Source organism: Homalodisca vitripennis, chromosome 4 (assembly GCF_021130785.1).
Source record: "Homalodisca vitripennis isolate AUS2020 chromosome 4, UT_GWSS_2.1, whole genome shotgun sequence".
Classification (NCBI taxonomy): Eukaryota; Metazoa; Arthropoda; class Insecta; order Hemiptera; family Cicadellidae; genus Homalodisca; species Homalodisca vitripennis.
The window spans coordinates 19,855,873-19,881,926 of NC_060210.1; the positions used below are offsets into that span (position 1 = coordinate 19,855,873).

Here is a 26,054-nt window from a genome sequence, read left to right on the forward strand (position 1 = left end):
TTGTTGATATCACCAAACTTGAAATCTCAAAAACAATAATACGCCTTTCGACAGCCAAACTGTTTTAATCAGACATTTACTAATAAAATTATCGATTAGTTATTATTAGACTATAGCATTAGACTATTTATTATTACAAGTTAATAATATATACCAATTGAATAACGGAAAGAAGCTCCATCTTCAAAAATATAACATACTCTGATAACACTTTTTTGTTCACACATAACTGTGCTTTAATTAACCTAACAATTTCAAAATTAGGTAACATAAACCCTAAGTAATACAAAAACCAAAATTATATCGACGTGAATCTTTGATTTTTGAAATTTTTTGAAATCTGGTCTAAACTGCACAACCCGTTTAAAATATACTATGAATAAGGGTTTCGTTATACCTTTGATCTATAAAATAATTTTACTGTGTGACTATTGCAATCAAAAGTTATAAGTGAATGACGGAAATCGACCCCAAATGAGTACAACAAAACTTAACATTGAAATTGATTTTGGGTAATGATTAAAATTTCTTTAAAACTCGGTGAAGATTTTTTATTAAGCAGCACTTGAAGGTGTAACTTTGCACTATTCTAACAGATATATCAAGCCGCAATAATTGTGTATACTGATTGCATATTGCAAGTAGGTATTGCGAGCTGGATAGTAGCAGGTACTATTTGCAGGAACAGAAGTTCTAACAGCAGGGAACGTGACAGATAGACCAAACCGTTATAAAATTATACCTATTGTACCGTTTTTATCCATCATATCGATTGCACATTACAGGTGGCTTCTGCGAGCTGAATGGCAACTACTATTTGCTGAACCGGAAGTTCCAACAGCTGGATCTTGACAGCCTGATCAAACTGTCAATGTAAGGGTAAACGCGCACTAGCACGGCCAAGACCAAGACCAAGACCACGACCAAGAACGTGCAGCCAGGACAACCTGAAATGATGTGGAGCAACGCGCACTAGTCAGACCAAGACACGACAAACGCAAGACAGACGCACGACCACAGCTGTACGCTCTGGCCGCACAGACCAAGCGCGAGACCAGCTTGACGTTGCGGCCAGACTTCCATGAGCTGTTATAGAACAACGCGCACTGCCTACGGCCAGTCTGCGACCAGGAATAGTTGAGAGAGTGAACAAGTTTAGTAGACAGTATTGTAAAATGGCAACAGAATCAGTGTTTGATACAGGAGGTAGGTAAAGGAAAGGCCTTGTTTGTGGTATTTTTCATCAGATGATAGAATAATGAAGAAGGAAAAAATGGGAAGAAATAACATTGCTATTCGGTGGCGATGTCTGTACAACAGTTTTTTTTTTTTTTTTTTTTTCGTTACCGACTTGTTTTGGATCCCTTCAGATGAACATGACTCCAGATTCCAGGAGTCAAGTATGTAACAGCGTCAGATACCAGACGCTGGGGTATGAGGAAGGTGAACCGGAACCTAACTGAACGTGCACTTTTTACTATAGCTACGCTTTGGTTTTTTTTTTTTTTTTTTCTAACATATTACATATTTACGGTACACGTACACGGCCACTGCTATTTCCTCGACATCCATTTTCAGACTGACTGTTTAGTACATTACAAAACTGTCTTGGTCTTGATCGAGGTTGTGGCCGTGCTGTTCCAGACCAGTACTGGTCTTGGTCTTGGTCGTGGTCTTGGTCTTGGCCGTGCTAGTGCACGTTTACCCTTATGACGATTCTAACGTTTCGATCCATCTTATATCGATTGCACATTGCAGGTGGCTTCTGCGAGCTGGATGGCAACTACTATTTGCCGAACCAGAAGTTCCAACAGCTGGATCTTGACAGCCTGATCAAACTGTCAATGTTATGACGATTCTAACGTTTCGATCCATCTTATATCGATTGCACATTGCAGGTGGCTTCTGCGAGCTGGATGGCAACTACTATTTGCCGAACCAGAAGTTCCAACAGCTGGATCTTGACAGCCTGATCAAACTGTCAATGTTATGACGATTCTAACGTTTCGATCCATCTTATATCGATTGCACATTGCAGGTGGCTTCTGCGAGCTGGATGGCAACTACTATTTGCCGAACCAGAAGTTCCAACAGCTGGATCTTGACAGCCTGATCAAACTGTCAATGTTATGACGATTCTAACGTTTCGATCCATCTTATATCGATTGCACATTGCAGGTGGCTTCTGCGAGCTGGATGGCAACTACTATTTGCCGAACCAGAAGTTCCAACAGCTGGATCTTGACAGCCTGATCAAACTGTCAATGTTATGACGATTCTAACGTTTTGATCCATCTTATATCGATTGCACATTGCAGGTGGCTTCTGCGAGCTGGATGGCAACTACTATTTGCCGAACCAGAAGTTTCAGCAGCAAGGGACGTGTGCTGAGATAACTTGTATGTGTGATGGTTCACTGGTGTCAGTAGGGTGAGTGAGATCCTACTTCGCTACCTATTTTCCAAACCAGAAAATAATTCAGCTCAAAACAAAATTGAATTAACAGCAGATTGTAGTGATACTACATTGAATTCCTTGTTACAATGAAACCATGTTAAATGTCTTGCTGTTTTACGCTCTTTTTCGTAATCATTGGGAGGTTTCTAATTTAAAAGATATAATTAATATTTTTCCAAACGCTTTTTAATTGTTTCGTTATTTTTATTGTTTACTAAGAAAAAAACATCAATATTTGTTCTAATTCATCGGTTGAATCTTCAAAACGTATTCACTCAGAAAGAAAAGTAAAAATTGTGTGATACATATAACTTACATGCTTAAAATGAGACATCTCCTACAACATTACGATAAAAATAAGATCGTAAAACTGTATGAGGATTACATTGTTCTTATGGGAAACAGGTTCAAGGTAATTTTAATACAGCTGGTTCATAAGAGCTGATTGTAGTAAAACGACCTAGACTTTTTCTCCGTAAGGACAACGTTAAACCTCATACACAATTAAGCCGTAATTTATATCGTAGCATAATGAGAGAGAGATATCTCGTTTTAAATATTAAAAAAACTAACACGCAAGTAAAAGCTCTTATATGTCGCAAAGTGTATAATATTTTAGTACTCAAACGACAAAAAGTACAACAAACAATATTGTTATAGAAATCCAATAAAATTTTATAGAATTAAAAAAGCGATTGATGCGTATTAATTATATCTCTGAATTAAAAAAGTCGTAAAATAAAGATGGCCGCCAGCATAACCTGGATCTTATGGGAATTTAATTCTATAAGATACACTTTTGGATATTCAGACATATTAGCACCCAAGCCTTGTACCATACTAAAAGTCTGCATTTCAGCATATTTTTCAAATACAATTAAACTTTGTACTTTTAATCATTTTTGTTGGCATTTTAATGAATAACACTTATAATCTTTATTTTATTTTCTCCAGAAATGTATTAGATTTGTAGTGTTAAAAACTTAAAAAATTAAAATATTTTAGAAAACTAAAACAATTCATAAATTTGCAATGAAGGAGGAGGAGCTCTTCTTATTGGAATATAAATTTTCTATTATTTCACAAAATTTTGTGAAATAATAGAAAATTCATAAATTTGTTTAATAATTATTCACAAAAAACGTGTTATCCCAAATGGGAATGTACTTGTTGAAAACAAACACTTTAACCACTTAAATAACAAATAATCTTATAAAACATGTATAACATGTTCCAAAGCCACATTTTCTTTATATTTTTAAACTAAAGTCTCTAATGAGCTCAGTGTAGTATTACGTATATTTCTTTCTGAACATGTCTTAGCCTACGCTTTATGTGATAAACCTATTTTTTCCATTATTTCCCCTAAGTTCGATAGGATTTTCATTTTCAAATTATCTTGCTTAATTTCGTTAGCCGACCAAAAATCGTTTCGAATTTGTTATTATGAGTAGCGTGAAGTTTCAAAAAGGTCATATTAAAATTATGAATACATGCGTTCAAGTTTCGGTAATACTTGCTTAGCTTGTCATTTTAATTAAAAAATTAAAAGTAAACGTAGAAATTTACGTTCCTGTTATTGTAACCAAGTTTTTGATCACATTTATTTAAATATAGAAAATTCCATAACAATAATGTGACGCATTATCGTGGGAATGTCAATAAAAGGGTAAAGCTAATATTCACCACTACTCCAGCTATTTAGAAATATTTGTTGGTAAAATCCTACTTAAGAAACATTTAATATTATTTAATTTATCATGGCCATATTCTATTTGTTTTATGCAAAAATTTTTTTGCATTATTATTGATAAGTTATTATTTAAATTACTATGCGTGGATTCCAATAATCATATAATTTAATAATAATTTTAATATAAGGATAATAATTTAATAAACAAATGAATGAAATATAATTATTTGTTTTATTAAATTATTTATTCATAAATTATAAATACATTTTAATATAAAAATTAATGTATAATGTATTATATTACAATAATAAATAAAATATATAATCACAAAGCTTTATTACTTATCAATTAAAATATTAATTTATTATTCTTAAATGATGTATTTAAATAACTAAAATATTTAAATATTGCACATTTTAAATGGTGCCCGAGTTATAGCCTATATGAGTTATGTATTGAGTAATAAAGGAATACGGTTTAAAATGTACACTTTTAAAGAGGTTTCGGAATAATTATTCTGATTTAACTAACAGGTGCCCTTCAATTTATGTAAATGAATCTGCTGGCTACGCCCTAACTGAAGAGGACCCCTGTAAGCCTTGGCCCTACTGCTGTCCTAAGGCTATATGTAAGCATATTTCTTTAATTAATTTTATTAGTGTAAATGCGAAATTGCATATTTCAGACATCAATACGTGAAATTGTAAAGAACACAGAACAAGGATGATAAGAGCTAAAATAATTAACTTCTTTGTTTCTTTCTGGTATTTAGACAAAAGAGAACGGTATCAAATGTCATTAAAACAAGGGAACTATGCTCACAATTTGGAGACAAAAGTATGGAATGTTTTATTTTTTTACAATCTCCTGCATAACAATGTCAGAAAGATGTTCTGCATACAACATAATTTTAAGCATATATTGTACATTACGTTGATCAATTGATAAGAAAATAATATAATTTTAGATATAACGCACAATCTATAAATAAATGTTATTCGTGAATTTGTTTCTTGCCACGTAATATAAGATTATTGAATTCCCACCACTTATATCTATATAAATTCATTATGCTATTATTTAATCCTCTTAAAATTATTTATTTCTTTTTCTGCTATACACCTTTTAATGTTATGGCGAAGATTCTTAAGCACTATTTCAGCTAAAATACTAAAAATAATTTATTAAATGATGTGTAAATGATCAAAACGAAAAAAATAGGGTGGAATGGATGTTTTGTTTGAAATTAGTAGCAAACTCATATTTTAAGGCTGTGCGAATAATGTTTAGTTAATAACATAGAAACCGCTAAAGATATGAATGTGAAGTTTTTTCTAATATGTGCACTAAATCTAATTCATAAATATGTTTTTATTGACAAAGCATTTTAATTTAATTACGTAATATCCATTTTAAAAGTATTTTATTATATTACACTTGGTTCAATAACGTAATTTACTTAAATCATAAATGAACAAAAATCTGTAATTTTCTGAAGTCGTAAATCATATACACATATACTAATAAAACAATTCCATTGGTATATCAGCCCTTTTAGTTATACAAAACCAGTTTATTTCGGTAGTACTTACGAAAAATCTCTGCAAAACTCCACCGAATGTGATTTTCAGATTTCACAAAAAGCATCTCCCATATTTAATTCTATATATAACGTATTGGAACAGTTGTTAAAAAAAATAACAAAACAAGTTGAAATTTCCTTTAACAAAAGTGATCTTTTATTCCATCCCGTTTCAACATAGCGGCCTTTCATATTTTAATTAAATCATAACTCCATAAGTTATTAACCTAGAGGAAATGCTTATAACATTTCCTAAAAATTGTGTTATACAATTTATAACACACAGTTTAGGAAAAGTTAAAATATTCCCGAACATTTTTATTTTTTCTCTATGTTAATAATTAATGTGGTAATAATTTTTTTTATTTGAATAACCCCAAGAAATCTGTCAAGATATTGAGTAAATGTAAATCCTATAAACATAAATTAATAATATTTAAATTTTTTCTAAATCTACCTACTTCCTCCGATTGAACCGGAAAAACCTCTTTTCTTGGGCCTTGTTACAAAGTTTCTACTATAAACACCTGTACATCCTAGTGGAGTAATTATTTTTGTATTCTGTCTTCAGAAGATTTACCTGCATGTACACGATTACCATAATTTTAAATTGAGGGTGCTTCTAGGGTTTAGGCTGGTAAAAATTAGTGAACGAGATTCAAAATCTATAGAACCTGCATATGGATCTCTTATGTGTAAATATACATACGTATTATATGTATTTATGTTACAGTCTTGGGCTGCAGTGTTGGTAAAAATAAATATCTGCCGGGAGAATGTTGGCAGCCTGAAGGTGAATGTGTAGCATATACTTGCACAGAACATTATAACATCAGTGAAACCGGGTAAGTTTGATCTTAACTCAAATCTCCTCTTTGTAATTCAATATTATTAACTTATTTCTTAATTTTAGTTGTTCGTAACAAGGTCCAATTATAAGATGTGTACATCCCATAGTATTACATAATTGATGCCAGCGTAATATAGTACCCCTGATCAATTTATAACAGGGTTGCGATTATATTTTCATTATTTTTAAACCATGGCCAAGTTAGAATTAACAGCAGTAAAATCGAGATCCGTTTTGGCAGAAAATTTTAAAAGGCACGATATCTTGTTATTGACTGAAAAATAACAATAAGTATCAAGTTGAAATGTGTATGCGTTTAGTAGTATCCTAGATTATAACACTGGTAATGCATACACACCTTTTCTGTTATCTCATCTTCATGTTTAATATTTAGACATTGTGAACTTAAATAAACATAATTATAGTAATAATGGTACAGTTAAAAACAATAACAAAATATAGAATTAAATCAAATGCATTACCTTTACAATGTAAACTGTATTGACAGGCTGCTTTTATTATCATATTTATTTTTAGTTATATCGATACGTACTATGAGAATTTATCGGTGAGTATTGGCATCAATAAATAGTTTTAGTTTACAACTAAGAACAAATCAGAAAACGTTCCAAAATTTTAAACACAATCCAACATTACGGAGGCATGCAATAAATAACAATGTAAGTATGTCTCATAGTTTTATATGTCTGTAGAGGAAACTATGAGTAAATATTAACAACACAAAGTTATATTTTTATTTCTTAGTTGTGTTTTTAGGAGTTCTTCTTTTCTCCCGAAAATGAATTGCTGGAAAGTAGAAAAGTTTTTCCTAGAATGTGTTTTCTCTGTGTAACTCCCTGATAATGTCTTATGTCATAAAATAAGGCGTCTTCATGTTGACCTTATCCAAAGTTGTGGTCTATCAAAGTGATTTCAAAACTAAAGAGATATATTTTACTGTTGGATAAATTGTTTTTCTAAAGGAACATGTATTATGTATTGTATGCTTTCTTCTTATATTTTGTGTATATTGTAGAGAAATATGTTCAACGTCCTTCCACTTATCAGGGTTTCGAACTCTACAGAAATTAATGCTATTTTTTACAAACAAACCCTCAGGATACTTAATTGTTACTTTAGCCACTTATGATGTTTGTAGGTGTCCCGTGTATGAATTACCAGCGAACGGATCTTTGACTCCGGTCGATCCCTCGAAGCCTTTCCCGGACTGCTGCGGCGTTCCTGTAACTCCTGCGCCCGAAGGTCCTGATCATAGAAATTATTCAAGATTCTTGGAGCTATTGGAAAAATTTTAAAACAGTACTTAATTTTAATAAAACAATACTTATCAAAATTTGTGGAGTCATCTGATGATGATACCTTTGCTTTCGAAAGGCCTCGTCCAAAAATAAACCATTCGGAAAAGTATTGTTTTACTAACGTTGAATACTTTATAGAAAATTATATTAACAAGTTTGATTGTTGAATATTTAAAACATAGTATGTATTATAATTTATATGAGCAGTTACATAGAAAAAACTTCAAATGACGTATGGTTAGTACTAAAATTATCAAAAAATGATCACTGACTTTTGCTGTTAAAAAGAATTAGAATCTGGCTGTACAGGGAAAAATAATTTAAATATAGCTGTACAGGGATGGGGCATATTACAGCCCCTCAAGAACACACTTTTACGACATAAATTCCCAGAATTATGGTAAATTATAATTTTAAAGATACGGTTAGTACTAAATCAAATGTTTTTTCATCGAAGAGATTATTGGTTATTCAGAAAGAAGTATGTATTTCCTAATGCAAATTCCTAGTAATGATTTTTAATAATCAAAAAGTATTATTTTATGAATTATTACTTAAGGCATTAATCAAACTTTTAAAAGTTATAAATCACTCATAATTCTTTGATTAAAAATAAGTTTTTAATGTTTTTAATATTGTTCTTATGGATTAAAAGGTCGTTACTCTATAATCGACTCTTATAATATAAGTTTATACACAAAGTAATACACATTATTCAATTGAAATTAAAAAATCTAATTTTCTAAATATTGTCAAATCTTTTACTTTCATACAATTTTTTAAAGAATATATTTGACTGGTTTTCCAATTTCTTCCATGCCATAAATAAATTAGCAGTTCTTCCCCTGAAACTTTCTTAATCTTTCTTATAAGAAACGTATGTATTAAGGTACAAATATTCACAAACTTGAACATTGAACGATGTAAATGTGACTAACAAATGTGTTATAATGTTCCAGCTTGCAAGTGTGAAGTGGACGGTTACTCCTACTGTGCTGGTCAGACCTTCCCGATCTCGGGCCAATGTGCTCAAGGAACATGTAACGACGACTGCAGCTACTCGGTCTTAGGGTACATAACTAAGTATCACTTTTACTTACAGTACTAAGTAATACCATTAATCAAGTAGTAATACTAAAGGAAGGAACGGGCCTGAGGGTTTTAAATTTTATACAGGGTGTAACAAAAAGGTTACACGCTGGCTATGCATTTTCAGATTCTATGTGTAATTATTTTTTTTCTAATTTCCACTACGTTTAGCATCTATACACCATTTTTTTCTTTATTAAAACAATTATATTCTTATCTTTTCGATTGTTACAAGACTTGGTAAACGGGTCCTTGTCAGAAGGCATTATATGAGAAAAGTTTTAAAACTTGTTTAATGCTCGTATTTTCAAAATGGCCGCCATTCAATTTTTGTTTTACGAAATATATATTAAAAACCACTGTTTTAATCAAAGTTTTGTCACAAAAATGTGTTTAAATAACCTTTCCATTCCAAATATATCTCAGTTTACACAGAAAAATAAATTCAATATCTTAAGCGACTAAAAGATCAAATATACTTTTTACCCAACCGATTTGCTCTTATAATCTTCTGAAAATATTTAAGGAATTATGTCTCAAATATTACTGTTAGCGCTATGTCCTATTCCTCCTCTTCATATTATTAAATTGTAATACTTTGAATACGTAAACAAAGCTGGTTCGATAATTGATTTATATTATTTTTGTATATTTGTATCATCTGAAATAACTTCTAAGAGCTCAGAAACTTTCACCGGTAAAATACTGTTATATTTTAACAGTGAAGGACTAAGGATGGATACTTTTTCAGTGTACGAATATGAATTTCTTGAGGATTTAGGCTTTTTATCTTCAGTGTAACAATGTTCATATTGTGTGTAACCATTTAAGGGTACATATATTGGACATTGAATGTTCTATGATTGGTTGTCAGGGCTACAGGAACTGCATGGAATAAATTCAGGCTTCGAGTGTGACACGAGGGAAATTTGGACTACCAGTCCATTGGCTCTTACCCTTTTACCCTATTAAACCTTTCTCGTTTTCCATTTCTATTCCCCCGAGTCCTTATCTTTTGCACTATACTGCTAAAATTAAAGGTAAAGTAAACTAACAATGCATACAAGTTGGATTTAAATAAAAATAAACTAAATAAAATATTTTTTTCATTAACAATACTAATGGCATAGAACATTGTCGTAATCGCATAATATTTATACAAACAATATTATATATAATATTATTTGTATATTCCGTTCCAAATTTAATCAGATCCTAAAAAATTAACATGGCTATTTAAAAATATAATTTAATATACGTAAGAGACAAGCCTCTCAAGAATTCCTCCCAGGTATAACAGGCTCTGTTCATGAAATAATTATTTAATCTTTTTATGAATATCGAAAGGGTTTCACTAGTTTTGATATAGTCTGGTAGAACATTAAAATACTTTGGCTCAAGATTTGGGGTTGTTCTTGCTTAACACTTTATGTTGATACATTGGCATCATAGGACATGTTTTGAATCGTGCAAAATAAGAATATATATGTACTGGAAAACATAACAGGTTTTTAAAAGTGAACACAAACATTGAATACATGAATAAAGATGAAAGAGTAAGGAGATGTTCTCGAGGGAATACTTCTCGGCAACTCTCCCGGCTCCCGAGACTACAAATAACCTTTACAACCATTGCAGTCTAAAAACTCGGTTAAAAGAGGATGACGATGAAGTTCCCCAAAATAGGATACAACATGATACCGATGTAAAACATAACCCTAATACGCCATTTTAAGAAATGATTTATTAAAGAATCCCCATAAGTATCTACGAGAGAAAATGCAGCTATTTAACTTTCTACATCTACTGATCAATGTCAATTGTTTCCATTAAAGTCAGGATCTATGTGGATCCCGAAAATAAACGAACGGAATTAGATACAAAACCCGCTGTCCCATTATTTACAGTGGCACAGTTTAGGATTTCAGTCGAAGTTCTATGTGATCGAAAATAATGTATGCTTGTTTTATCTACATTTAGAAACAAACTATGTCTTACAAAATACAGACTGCCAGTATTCATTAATACTGAGAGTAGAGAGTATCAAGTAATTGAGTAGTCTTTGCTTGCACAACAACACTTTTCATCAGTGTATTGCATCAAATGACCCTTTAAGTGGGTGTTCAGATCATTTTCATTTAGCAGAAACAAAAGTGGACCTATAATAGAACCTTGGGGAACGCCAGATATTATATGAAGAAACCTAGAACATTATTTTCTCAAATAATGCATAACCTTGACACATTGGGTTCTAACAAAGAGGTAGGAGTCAAACCATTGCAGTGAAAACCATAGACCTCCAATTTTCGTACAAGAAGTGGGTGGTTAATAATATCAAAAGCTCAACTCAGGTCCCAAAAGTACCCAGCAGAGAATTCCGCTCAATCCAGTACTGTGATTGTAGCAATAAGGAAGTTATTTATGGTATCCTTAGTTATAATAGTACTTTATTCCTTAAAAATCCAAGTAAGCTAGTTACATAAGATGATTTTCGCCAAGGAATTTAACCAATCTTTCATGAATTGGGATGTTCATAAACTGTTCTTAATAAAGGAAGATAGATATTGGTATATAATTGTAGGGAGAATTATTTGACCCCTTCTTAAATACAGATATAACTTTTGAATGTTTAAGACTCGATGGAAATTTACCCTCAATGTAAAGATGGATTAAGTGGATGAGTTTATTGCAAGCTTTACATGTATTGTATTGCAATATAAATGATCACGTATGGTTTGTTTCAGTTGTCCCCTCATATTCGTGAACCAGTCCGGCTACCATTTGACCGATGAAGACCTCAGCTTGCCTTATCCTCATTGCTGCCCTCAAGTCATATGTAAGTTGCTACACTTCTCTTATGAGTATCTGTATTTATTTATATACGAGTGGTTCTCCAAATTACAAAACTTATATAGTATATTAATATTAGCAACATCAAGAAAAAGCTATCCAGCAAAACCGACAAACACTGAATATTACATACAATGGTGGCAATAAAACATTCGAAGCAATTTTACAAAAACTCCTTTAATGATGTTATCTGGCTAACATGAGGAGGGCAATGAAATGTAAACAAATTAAAGTAATAACAGAGTAAACAATACAACAATTTTTTTTTATCAGTAACAAAAGAACACCTACATGAAAGGATATAACAAAATTATAATATATTATGTTTTACGCACTATTATAACCATGCACTATAAAGAGAACATTACGCCAAACCTCGTTTCATATATACTTTTGGAAAAAGTTCAAAACCAAAATCTTTGCTTTTGGTAATAAATATAATGGTATCCCTAATTTGTATACTTAAAAATATATAGCACAGATGTAATGAGTGGGGATATTTTAAGAAACATTTGTTGGTCATTATATCTGGAAATAGCTAAAAAACTATACAGGTAAAAGACTAAAATTTTATTAAAATTACGCATAGTATCTCGTTTATGAAACCGGAATAATTTTGGTGTACATTTGTGGTTTTAAGTGTATTGTAGACCACGTTTAATTTTCAAAGAAGGTTGAAAATTTTATATTGTACTAATTTACTCTTAATAAAATTAATGTGTTTCATTATACAGGGTGTAAATTAAGTCATGATACGCCTACTTTTATTCCAAATGGATTATCAGATATCGGTTTACAATCTTCACCATACTTATAAATATACATTTTTGGATGGTAACTACATTACGCTCCCCCTTTTTCAAAGATAGAAAGAAGTGGTAACATTAAATGTTCAAATCGCAGCCACTACCTTGTGAAAGACCTATTCGATAGAAACATAATGAGACAAAGAAAGCACCCCTACGCCGTTTCTAGCAAAAGTTATGGACAAATAACGCAAAAAATATTATCTGTAGAGAAAATGCCAATATCTTGCACATAACAACACAATGTATGCGTGATATCTTTCAGAAAGACTTTGGGGTCTCCATATTATCCCTTTACGTAGTATCTATTGGATTTTGTGTGCATAGGTTTAGTAAGAGGTGACTTTTTCTGTGGCATTACAATGTAAGGGGTTACTTTCCTATAACTTTTGCTAGGATCGTCGTAGAGATGTTTTGTTCATGTCATTATATTTATTTTGAATTTACCTCTCCAATGCCATGTCACAACATAGGGGTTGCAATTTCAAAATTTATAGTCACCCCCTCAACCCTCTTTTAAAAAGGGAGGGGAAAAAAGTCCAAACAAGTATTTTAAGGGGGTTAGGTATGCCCTATCCTTCCCATGTTAATTTGGCCAATTTTATGTACCTTTTTCTCAGAAACCTTTAAAGCTATCATCATCAAACTTTAGGACACTACTATTTAGACCTTTGTTAACATTTAGAGCGGAACATAGTTAAAAAAAAGAAGTTTTTATTTAATTTGTTGTACAACTAAATGTACACATGATTGTTGCAGTCGATGGATGCACATGCAATGATGTCGTGTATAACACGGGCGAGACCTGGCAGGTGCATGGGGAGTGCGTGGAGTACACCTGCTTATCGAATTATACCATCTGTAAAACTGAGTAAGTGTTGAAACTAAGGATTCTTCCATAAAGAGCTCTGGCTTTAAGATATTTTTTTGAGTAAAAAACTAAAACTGAATACATTAACTTGTTAATATAACTTCCGAGTTCAAGTTAGGTCCGATGGCATGCGTGTAACCTTTTCTACTTTGACCTTGAAATTCACTATGACTGCACGATAAGTTTCCACTTCCAATTCAACAACAACTTTTCGAATGCCTCCCTCAAGTTACTGATGTTTCTGAGTTTATTGGCACACAACAATGACTTTAGAAAACCCAAAATATGAAAGTCACAAGTAGTTAAGCCAAACGACCTCTGTGGCCATTGATGGTCGCTATTCCGATAAATGGTCGCTATTGCTCCTGGAACCGTTCACGGAAGAACACAATTGTTTCACGGGCAAGGTGGCAGAAAAACTTATCATGATATAATGTTTTATACCGTAAATAAAATCAGAAAGTTATATACGAACATTAAATTATAGAAGAACAATACTTTATAAGAAGACTGTTAATGTTGGTATGGTAGACAAAAGGTTAATTTCAAATCAAAATCAGGTCAGGCATTTCAACTGAAACCACTTTGCATTATGATAAACATTATTGGTTAAAAAATAAAAATTCATTGTATGTTTGGTCTGACATTTTATTACGAATTTTGAATTACGAATTATTAGTATATTCCAAAACTGCACTAAATTTTTAATGCTAACTTGTAATGACTTTATATTAAAAATATTGGATTTTTATATTCATATGACGCCGTATATAACTAAAATCCTAAATTGGTAAAAATAAAGTTTTACTCTGGTGGACATTGGTATCTCCATCAAACTTCATATAAACACGGATACCACTTTGCATTATGATTAACATTTTTGGTACAAACTATAATTATTATTCATTGCACGTTTGGTCTGACTTATTATATAAATCACTGATACATATGATTGATTTAATTTTGCCTTTTATAATTAATCCATCAGATGTTTTTTTGTGTATGTTTTTAAAAATGTGGTTCTGAAAATACAATTCAATGTTATGGCAGATTACAGTTTATTTCTTATTTTTATAAGTTTAGTAATTTAACAGTGGCGACGAGGTAAAAAGAAGGAGAAATGACTAAAGAAGAAGAAGAGTTACAAAAACTAAAAAAAGCTCGATCTATTATTAAGGGCCAATTTTCAAAGGGCAATGAACTTACGAGACTAGAAGAATGTGGAATCATAACAAAAGTAGATCATTCAGACTGGGGAACACCCATCGTACCTGTTGTCAAGCCGAACGGTCAAACACGGATTTGTGCTGACTATAAAGTGACTTTAAACAAAGTGATCAAAGACGAAAACCATCCATTACCCAGGATTGAAGAAATCTTCTCTCAAATGAACGGAGGAAAATTATTTTGTACCTTGGATATTTCTAATGCTTACCTCCACATGAAAATGGACGAAGAAAGTGCACACATGCAGACACTCAGCACCCATAAAGGTATGTACAAAGTAAATCGTTTGATGTTTGGGGTGAAGGTAGCACCATCTCTCTGGCAACAATTCATAGACAAAACCTTGCAGGGACTTTCTGGTGTACAATGTTTCTTTGACGATATTATCGTTCAGGGTAAAACAGCTGAAGAATTATTGGCTAGATTACGTAAAGTTCTAGAACGATTAAGAAACAATAACTTAAAGATGAACCGAGATAAATGCAAGTTTTTTCAAACGAGTATCCAATATCTTGGGCATGTCATTGATGCTCAAGGACTTCACAAAACCAAAGACAAAGTCTTGTCTATCATGAACAGCAAAAGACCGGAAAACATAAGTGAACTTAGAACATTTCTCGGTCTGGCAAACTATTACAACAAGTTCATCAAAGATTTAGCAACAATCCTCCACCCACTCAATAATTTACTGAAGAAAGGCAACCGTTATGTGTGGACTTCAAAATGTGAAGAAAGCTTTCAGAAGGTTAAGTCGGAAATAACCAGTAACAATGTACTTGTCCACTACAATCCAGAACTCCCATTAGTGCTTGCAACCGATGCGTCTCCAGTGGGCCTTGGAGCCTGTCTTTCACATCGATACAGCGATGGAAGTGAGAGGCCAATTAGTTTTGCCTCACGCACTTTGACCAAATGTGAACAAAAATATAGTCAAATTGATAAGGAAGCAACAGGTATTTACTGGGGACTCAAGACATTTTTCCCTTACTGCTACGGGCGAAAGTTCATTTTAGTGACTGACCATAAACCGTTAGTGTCAAATTCAGTCCCACCAAAACCCTTCCAACAATATCTGCTACAAGACTTTTCAATTATGCACACTTTTTATCAGGTTTTGACTACTCAATTGTATATAGAAGAACCTCTGACCATGCCAACTTTTTGTCTCGCTTTCCTACTGAACATAGCACTACAAACTTTGTGGACGATTGCAGCCTTTTTCAACTTAATCAACTTGATTCATTGCAGATTGACAGTATGCTTATATCCAGAACAACTGCTCAAGATAAATATTTACAACCAGTACTACATGCCCTTGAAACAGGAGAGGCGGTCGAACCTTTTGGTTTCCACGACAACGAACTAACACTACAAAATGGTTGCATATTCAAGGGCTACAGGATAATGATTCCAGAAGCTTTACAACACTCAGTGTTAAATGAACTACATGTTGGACATCTGGGCATGGAGAAGATGAAAATCATTGCTAGAAGTTTTTGCACGTGGAAAAGTATTGACAGAGATATTGAGCAAATGGTACGTACATGTAAACAATGTCGACTAAAACAAAATCAACCTGCAAAAGGACCGAATCATCCATGGCTGACCCCTCAAGGACCATGGGAGAGATTACACATAGATTTTGCTGGCCCGATACAAGGTCAGTGGTATTTCATTGTTGTGGACGCCTTTACCAAGTGGGTTGAAGTAATCCCTACTAAAAACACGTCAGCAGAATGGTGTATGAAGGAGCTAAGAAAAATGTTTTCTACATTCGGCCTTCCTTTGGTCTTAGTTTCAGACAATGGAAGCCAATTTACATCTACAATATTTCGCCAGTTCTTATCTGCTAATGGTGTTGTACACAAAACTACAGCTCCCTACCATCCTTCGTCTAATGGACAAGCTGAGCGTTATGTCCAAACAGTAAAAAAATCACTGAGGGCAATGGAAGATGAGGGGGGAAAGATTGAGCTAAAACTATATAGGCTTTTGATGCAACTTCGACAATCTCCAAACACAACTGGCTCAAACTCATACAACTTAATGTTTGGAAGAAGTGTTCGAACTCACTTGAGCCTATTACTACCAGATAGCAAAAATGCACAAGAAGTTACACGAATCGTACGCAGACAATTTCAGGTGGGAGACAGAGTACAGGCTCGAGATTACACCAACTCAAGATACAAGTGGAGTTTTGGAACAATTATGGAAAAAGAAAGTTCGCTACTGTACAAAGTTAAAATGGACGATGGAAGTGTTTGGAGGAGGCATGTTGACCAGCTATTGAAATGTGAAGTTTAGGGGGGGAGAATTGATACATATGATTGATTTAATTTTGCCTTTTATAATTAATCCATCAGATGTTTTTTTGTTTATGTTTTTAAAAATGTGGTTCTGAAAATACAATTCAATGTTATGGCAGATTACAGTTTATTTCTTATTTTTATAAGTTTAGTAATTTAACAATCACAAATTATTAGTATTTTCCAAATGTTTGCATTAAATGTGTAATACTACCTTGTAATGATTTTATATTAAAAATATCGGGATTTTATATCCCGCTCTATATAACGAAAATTCTAAGTTTTAGTTTGGTTGAACATTGCTATCTCCATCAAACTTCATATAAGCTATATTATAAATTTAAACAGTAAAATAAAGTAAACATGATAACCATAAAAAAAGGAATATAATAACAGGCATGTGAAAGTTTTTTAACTTTTGACTATACCTTTTAAACTTGCATCTTTTTATGTGGCATTTTTAAATGGAAGTTAAACACGTTTTGCTCTTAGATGTCCCTGTTACGAAGGAGAGACATTAACACCTGTGGATCTTTCCCTCCCTTTCCCACACTGCTGCGGCAAGCCAATAGACACCATTACAACTACAACTGAAGAACCTGTGGAAGGTATATCAGCGAATTATCAACATTTTATCATCAAATGTAACTAAGGTTAAATACTCGTAAGTTTTGGTATTGTGTACTATGTGCAAAAGTCTGTGTAATCCCTACAGGATCCTAATTATTTAAGAAAATATTGATATATTTAACTCAGTCTTAAACGGTGATATTGGAATAAGTGTTTGTTTGCTATAGATGTTATTCCAAAATGAAAAAAGCCATTATTTAAATAGGATAAATACTCAAATATAATGTGTAATTCTGATATACATCTCCAAGTTGGAGAATTAATTTCAATCAGATCTTCCGCAAATGCTTGAAGTGAATTGTCATACAACCCAAAAACCTGTGCTGAGCTCAGGTTCTTTAGGCTGTGAAACGAGAGCTACTTTCAAAATCATTTGTAATTAATTATGTTGATAAGTTTATCCACAGCAAGAGAGTCACATCTGTATTGTTAGTTTTAAATGGCATTTAACTATCACCATAATTAATTCATTTGAGTATAAAGCAGATAATGGCATTTATCAAAAATGCTAAACAAATTAGTAAATTAAGATTAGAATATTTATAATGAACTTTAAATATTTCAATGCATATGCGGTATATACAGGTGTGCTGAAAAGTCTTAAAACGGCCTGATATATTCTGTAAACTTACAAACATAAAACTTTGTACAGTGACCAAAGGCACAAAATTTAACTTTGTGATGCACTCAGTAGCTCTTCTCCACCTCAGGGGGATGGCCCGTAAGGAGTCGGTGGAAAATCTTAAAAGTGAGCATAGGTGTATGTGCATACAATCTTTAAGGTCTTAATTAGTAGAGCATAATGCTGAAAAATAAACCTAAGAAGGTCAATTCTAAACAAATTGCCGTGCTTGCAAGTTTCCAATACTGATCTTATGTGCAAGTTCAAGTAGAGCTCAATTTATTGTACAAAACTTCACACATGATTTTTCACCGACTCCTTATGGGCCGGGTGTGTGTATATAAATATACACACATTATATATATATATATATATATATATATATATATATATATATATATATATATATATATATATACAGGGTGATTCATGAAGTTCTCCCCCCACTTCTACAGCACATTGTACTAGTAAAAATAATGAAAAACTGTTATATAAACATAGGTCCGAAAACGCTTCGTTAGCGAGTTACAGCTAGCCAAAGATTTCGCCTGAATTCCTGGGTAAAGAGTAAAATAAAGCCATACTGAACTTTTGGAAAGGTTAATTAAGTAAGAAAAATCGTGGATTCTTATGTACAATTATTTTGTACTTGGCCGTATCTGTCACATATGCGTTTAAATAAGCAAACTAACATATGATCGGAAGACCAAATACCTTTCAAACGACTTTTTATTTACATTAAATTGTATAAATGGCAATAGCGTTATTTAATTTCAATAAACATTGAATCGCAAAAAGTACTTGCTCCGCCGGGAGTCAGATACGGTCAAATATGTGACAGATACGGCCAAGTACAAAATAATTGAATCGGAAAAAGTAAGCGCTCTGTGGTGTAATGGTAGCACATTCACCCGGCAAGTGAGAGATCCGGGTTCGACTCCCGGCGGAGCAAGTACTTTATATATATATATATATATATATATATATATATATATATATATATATATATATATATATATATATATTGTGTGTAAATAATGTATACATACTCACATTTGTACGAATACCTATATATTTATTACGTAGCGTCTCTATATACCGCATTTTAACCAACTCCCTTGCACCTTTTCTTTCGCAAGAATTAAATTAAATGGTGAAACAAGACTACAGGAAGGGGTCTTTGAAAATATTAGTTTTAAACACTACATGGTGTTTGATTGACATTTAATTTCCTCTTAAAGAATAAATCTTTTCCTAAATAATTCCTTTGCTAAAATATTCAATATCTTTGGTGAAGGGGGAGATAATTGTAGTATGGCCTCCATAATTTGTGGATATTATCGAACAAAATATCTATCTAATATAATAAATATAATATTAATAACAAATAATGTGTTCTAGAGATAAATTGTGATGGAAATACCCTTCAAACACATGCTTTTGTTCTCTAGTTAAACATAACAGGACGGTCAAGTACGGTTGATCGCTTATTTGCGTTTCCAAACTTGCTTTAACCACATCAGTGCTTGCGAACCAAAAAGCAAAATTATTCATCAATATAGGCCATTTTTTTCGTTCAGAGTTCCTTAAGCAAATATAGACTTCCTTTGATTTAACCAAGAGTGATAAACTTTCCTTCAAATTGGTAAATATCTCTAAATAAAATAACATAGGCTTGTATACATATACCTGATAAAGTATTAAGGCTGTACAATTATTAACTAATACTTTGTTTTGTGTAAAGAGGTATGCTGTTATGACGGAGATGACAGTTATTACCCTGGTGATACTTGGAAATATAAAGGCAAGTGTGTCAGGGCCAGCTGTACAGACGAAGGAACCATCAACCAATTAGAGTGAGTTGATAAATAATTGTTTTAAACTTTTACAAGTAAATTCTATGTTTCATATATTGGTTCTTTTCCGTTAATTCACTACCACGCGATTCTTGCCCGCTGCGCAGCGCTTTGCGCTGCTTGCTCTTAAAAAAAAAAATTAACTCGAGCTTGCAAAGACCAAGCCCAGATCAACTCACAAAACTCAGATAGAACTAACGCAGGTTTCATTACAGGCAAAAGATAAGCGGCGCGCGTTTATCACTGATAAGATAAGACGAGTTGGTTCTTTTCCGTTAAATCACTTCATTCCAGGTATTTACTATTATTAACTGACACAATTGGCTAAAGAAAACCTAAATTTAATGTAATTTAAGTACAAACATCATTGGTAGTGAATTAACGGAATTCCAGACCTTAAAACTAATGGTAGTGAATTAACGGAAAAGAACCCATATATTTTCTATCGTTATATGCTACGAAAAATTGAACACGTAACTCAAGACTGGTATATGTATTTCAGGTTGAACATAAGATGAACTATGAAAAAAGATAAAATGAAGTAAAACTCTGCTATTCAACGCTAGAACCATTTTCTACATTAATAATAACCACTACGAATCAATTTTACGACGCTATCAGTTAAACTATCAAACGCCTTATCGCTCTAAAGATAACGAAATTGAACCTGGTCAGTCCAGTCTCGATCTAAAAAAGTTTTATTGCTGTAAAATACATTTTTGCAAATGAAATTATGATATTTGACTAGCTCTCTTACAGTAACATTTCTGATCAGACCCTCTACAATTTTATTCTGTTACGTGTAGGCAGGTGCTGCCTCTGGCAGATGAATTGGTGTCAGATCTGAAACTACCGAAATAGTAATGAAGACCAAGGAAACATTCTATATTATTATTTGAACAAGATTAGAGGGTATGGGGGTAGGTTAGTTGCCGCTTTTGTTGATAAGAGAATGTTATCTGCATTGTCTGAGACAGATACAATTAGAGCGATAACTATACCGCGAGACAACAAAACAGACAGATCAGCTTTCCTATCTACTTCATAAACTGTCCAGGAAATTCAAATGCCGTTTTATAGTGTTGAGTACTTCTAGGGACAGTTTACGAGTTCGTGATGATAGGGAGAAAAGCGTACTTAACAACATAAAGGTTGTAAGTAAAAGTAATTCATGGAAAAACTGTAAAAAGAAAATAAAATTATCCAAATATCACTTAAGGACAAAGAGGATGAGATGTACAGATTCAAAATGTTATGAAAAAAAGTTTTTACACTTACACTTTATTTGAGCTAAACAGGCAACAGAACTATTTTAAATAGTATTAAGGCCTATCCCCTGAATAGTGTCCTACATTTAAATACTATAATTACTTTGCATGTTTGGTTGCAAGTTTAGATTTGACTGAAAATAGAGTTCTTTTTTTAACAAACAAAGTTCTCATAATGTTTAATGTATGTTCATGTAATTTTCAATTAATCATGAAAGTATTTATAATAAAATAACCTTCTCATATATAGTTGGCATTATATACATTGTTAGGTAAGAATTATATCCCATTTCGTCATAAATATTATCTTCAAAAATCCTCTTATTCTTTTCAGATGCCCCCGTATACTACTACCTCTACCAGATGGCTGCAAAGTGGTAACCGACTCTTCAAAACCGTTCCCCGGGTGTTGCCCAAAAACCGAATGTCCCCCTACTGAGGAGCCACCAACGGGTAAATTACCAACAGTTCTGCCAAATTTGCGTAAATTATGCTTACTGTATGAACAGTTCATGAGTTTTAATAAGGCTAATTCCAATGTCTTAAGAGGGAACTCAAGTGAATTCCGATGACGGGCGCACATCTGATGTTTCATTTAGACGTCGGGCTAAACGCAGCTATGAAGGGAAGGGTCGATCCAATGTGAAAAAAGAGTTTAGCTCCAGTTCACTTTCCACTTAGTACAGCGTCTGGAATCTGACTCTGTGACAGTCTTTACTTCTGGAATCTGAGTCTTGTTCATCTGAAGAGTTCCAAACAGTAGATTTCTCCAACATTCACTTGGGGCTAAAGTTATAAAATTTGTTATAATAGGAACTCGACTCAAATATTCATAAATGTTTTTCTTGCAAAACCTAAATTGTAATATCTCAATGGTAACGAATTATTCCAAATACGACTGTTAATATTACTTGTTTATATTTTATATTCAGTACGGTATAGATTTTTCACGAAAAAACTATTTTCTTATGGCACAAAAATCAAGACGTCCATCAGTATAGCCTTAACTTGTAACTAATATCACTTGTAAAATAAATTCTCCATTCACTACGGGAGTCAATTTATGGACAAAACTTCACAACTACGTGGCATATTTTTGCCAATTGCACTAAAGTTGTCAATTAATAAGAAAGTTAAGCAATATCGCTTGGGGGGTTTATTTTCGGTAGATTTTCTACTCGAAAACGGCCTATTACATGAAACTTTTTCATAACATCATCGAACATGAACCGTAGTTAAACACCCAACCACCCCCAGTACATATATAACGCGACTTGAGGAAACAATAAATGAAAAGCAAAATTTAAAATATCTACACTCCGTTAGTTATAGACCCGCAGAAAAAGGTTGTTGGACGTATATATCACATCTTAACATGTTTGTCACAATCAATCTTACTGTATCTAGATATATTTCAGGGATATCTACTGGATATAATTTTATTAGAATATTTCCATTACTGAGAACTGACGTATCACAAAATGGTATGTTTTAAATGTTTTTGTTAAGACACAGCCCTACTAGAGCAATCTCGAACACTTTTACGACTTTATTTTTAGTCGCTGAATTATGCTAAAAGGGTCATTTTAAAAATAAAATTGACACGCTCATAAATGCTTAATGTAATTGTTTTGACTATTTTATATTTTATTGATGTACATTTTAAGATTTTTAATATTTTATCGACTAAATATTCAAAAAATATACATTTAAAAACCTGAAAAGGCGTTTGGGTGCGTAACAATTATATCTGTAAAGTGAGATATGTCCCAAATGGTATAGTAGAAAACTAGATTTTAACATCGGTCTTTTACTACATTTTATCAATGGTCTTTTATTACAAATCATTGGATAGCATGTTTATCCGTTCCGCTCCAGTATGGGGGGTATCGCTGAAAAATTTCAAAAATTCATAATTCTGTTATTTTTTGCCTATAGAATGTTGTTTACAAATACAAATCCCTCATTTTTTAAATAAACAATAATAATATTTCAGGTGTCTCAAAATCTACCCACTTCTTTCGACTGAACAGGAAAAACTATTTTAGTCTATAAATTGGCCCCATAAACTTAGTATGGAATTATATGTGTTACGTGCCGATATTGTTTCGTTATATATACAATTCCTATTGTACAAAATATATAGTTTAGTGGTTATCTGATGATAATAATTTCAGTATGCACTTGTACGATTGGAAACCTGACCATCATGGAGGGAAAATCAGCACGTCCTCCTGGCTTGTGCATGCTGGCTATCTGTAAAAGTAATGGCAACTTAGAACTGCTTGAGTGAGTATTAGTAGCACCAACTAAGCCTAGGTTATGACAATATTGTAGATTATTACAGTATTTTGTTCACATTCGCCACTGAAAATATTTGACCAGTCATGGTAAATGCGGGAAAATATTTTTTTTACCTACCCAAAATGAAGTCAGAGCAACCAAAAAGGTTGTACAAGGTTGCCCAGGTAACTCCACTGCCAGATTTGATGACGTCATAACTGTGACAACAATTGTTGTCAGCCGCACCTGGCGCCTTAGTCACTACCGCATGACTCTGGGTCTGTTACTCGCGAATGGCACTGTCACTCGCGGAAGACATTGTCAATTGCACAAATAGTGAAAAACTGTTTTGTGTAAAAAATTGAAAACAGTCCATAAACATGGCCTGAACTCACGTCGGCAGAACTCTCTGAGCTTGAATCGGAATCGTTCTGTTCATTCACAAAGTCTTCCACTAGTTCATTTTCATCCTCTATATTGGCTAAATACAATAATAAACACACATACTCCGTCACCTTACACTACACACTATACACAATGCAGCACAGCCAGCGAACGAAATTGCGAATAAAGAACGTGTGAAACAGGCACAAAACGCGGCAACTGCACAACGTTCCACGGCACCTGCTAGGCTCACACTACGCAATAGCGGCCAAGCGAGCAGATGTCTGTTATTGTTGTCATTGGCATGGCGCGTTAGTATTGCATGACAACAATAATAATTGTCTCCCGCAGCGAGTGTTCTAAAATCCCACTGATATGCTCAGATGAAACTTGGGAGATGAATCTGTGTTATGATAATGTGTCCTATATGCTTAAATGCTCAATCTTCACTAAACAAAAATTAACTTAGATATAGTATCATGCTTCTATTATTTTCTCAAATATTAAATTTAATTACTACCACCTTTTCTCGATATATGTTTAAACTATTCTTGTAGTTCCCATAAGAAAGACGGAAATATTTGCTTTCCTCTTTTACAAAATTTAATTTCAAGGAAATCAAAAGAACATTTCATGGGTGATAAAACATCATTTATTTACCTAAAATCAAATATAACTATGTAAGAAGAATGTAAGTATAGAGGCGTTTTCGTATTTTAATATAAGAGTTATTTACGAGCTAATACTGAAGAATCTACAAAATTACTTTTTCATTTAAACTTAACCCTTTCAGGGCCAGGACCAAATATGAGATGTTGCAAAATTTTTTCACATATCTATCCCCTTGTGACTAGTCAAAAGTGCCAGGCTAAAATTGCGATTTTGCAGTCTCTTAGATTAAAAATTTATAACTTTTCATAAACATTAGAGAATGACCTAAAAGTTGCACCAAATTACTCGTATAGATATATACTATCAACAAAAAAATATATAGATGTAGTTTTAAGTAATTTAAAATTTAAAAAAAATAATGTTTTAATGGATTACATAAAAAAAATTTAATTTTTTAATTTTTTTTCGTAAATAACTAAAAAAGGAAAAATAATTTTACTGTAGAAAGCTATGTTATTATATTGTACATTTATAAAGGAACAACCATACAAAATTTTGTGTTATTTCCTCTCATAAATAAATTTTTTATGACACATTTTGTATAAATACGCATAATTGTACTTCGCAACAAGTGATAAAGCAACTGACTCTTAACTGCAAGAAACTTAAAATAAATATTCACATTACGGATGTACCGGTAAACAGATGATTGTAGGATCCATAAGCAGTTTCAATACAGTTAAAAACACTATTTACCAAGAAATATTTACACAATTTTATTTTGAAATTTATTTACACTTTTTCTATTTATAAATATGCTACTTACAATTTCACTCCCGTGAGATCGCAAAATTGTCAGTCATTGTAACTACTACACACAATAGCTAAGCAGGTAACACTACTAATATTTACAACCACAAAATAAAATAATGAAGAAGAATCCAGCATACAATGGTACGATTGCACTAAAGCATAAAGAATTAACAACAATAGATCGAGTCACCTGATAATGTCACGTGACAATTACGAAACAAAAATGCATAGACCTCCAAAATAAAAATTATATTCATATAAAATATCTACAAATATACTAGGGAATAAAAAAACATAAAACTTTAATCATTTGATGTCGTATTTTTTTAAAGAAAATTACGAATATCAAGGCGGCCTGGCCCGGAAAGGGTTAAACAGACAATGCAATTTGAAAAAATTAAACAGTTTCCCTTTTTTTCGACACTAAGAAAATGTACTTTTTAAACTAACCAAAGAGTAGCATCAAGTTATAAAAATGTTTTAACTTAAACAGACAATGCAATTTGAAAAAAGTAAACAGTTTCTCTTTTTTTTC

General features: G+C 32.6%; 1 protein-coding gene across 1 annotated transcript in view; it reads left to right on the top strand.

The window, feature by feature from the left end:
- The window catches only part of LOC124359011, a 46,487-nt gene that overhangs the window by 6,780 nt on the left and 13,653 nt on the right, over positions 1–26,054 (top strand). Inside the window, exons 6-16 of the mRNA XM_046811342.1 lie at positions 2,319–2,430; positions 4,685–4,779; positions 6,467–6,578; positions 7,743–7,846; positions 8,862–8,973; positions 11,736–11,827; positions 13,407–13,518; positions 17,544–17,659; positions 20,048–20,159; positions 21,762–21,880; positions 23,605–23,716. Of these exons, the coding sequence (XP_046667298.1) occupies positions 2,319–2,430; positions 4,685–4,779; positions 6,467–6,578; positions 7,743–7,846; positions 8,862–8,973; positions 11,736–11,827; positions 13,407–13,518; positions 17,544–17,659; positions 20,048–20,159; positions 21,762–21,880; positions 23,605–23,716 (1,198 nt within the window). The remainder of the gene's footprint in view (positions 1–2,318; positions 2,431–4,684; positions 4,780–6,466; positions 6,579–7,742; positions 7,847–8,861; positions 8,974–11,735; positions 11,828–13,406; positions 13,519–17,543; positions 17,660–20,047; positions 20,160–21,761; positions 21,881–23,604; positions 23,717–26,054) is intronic.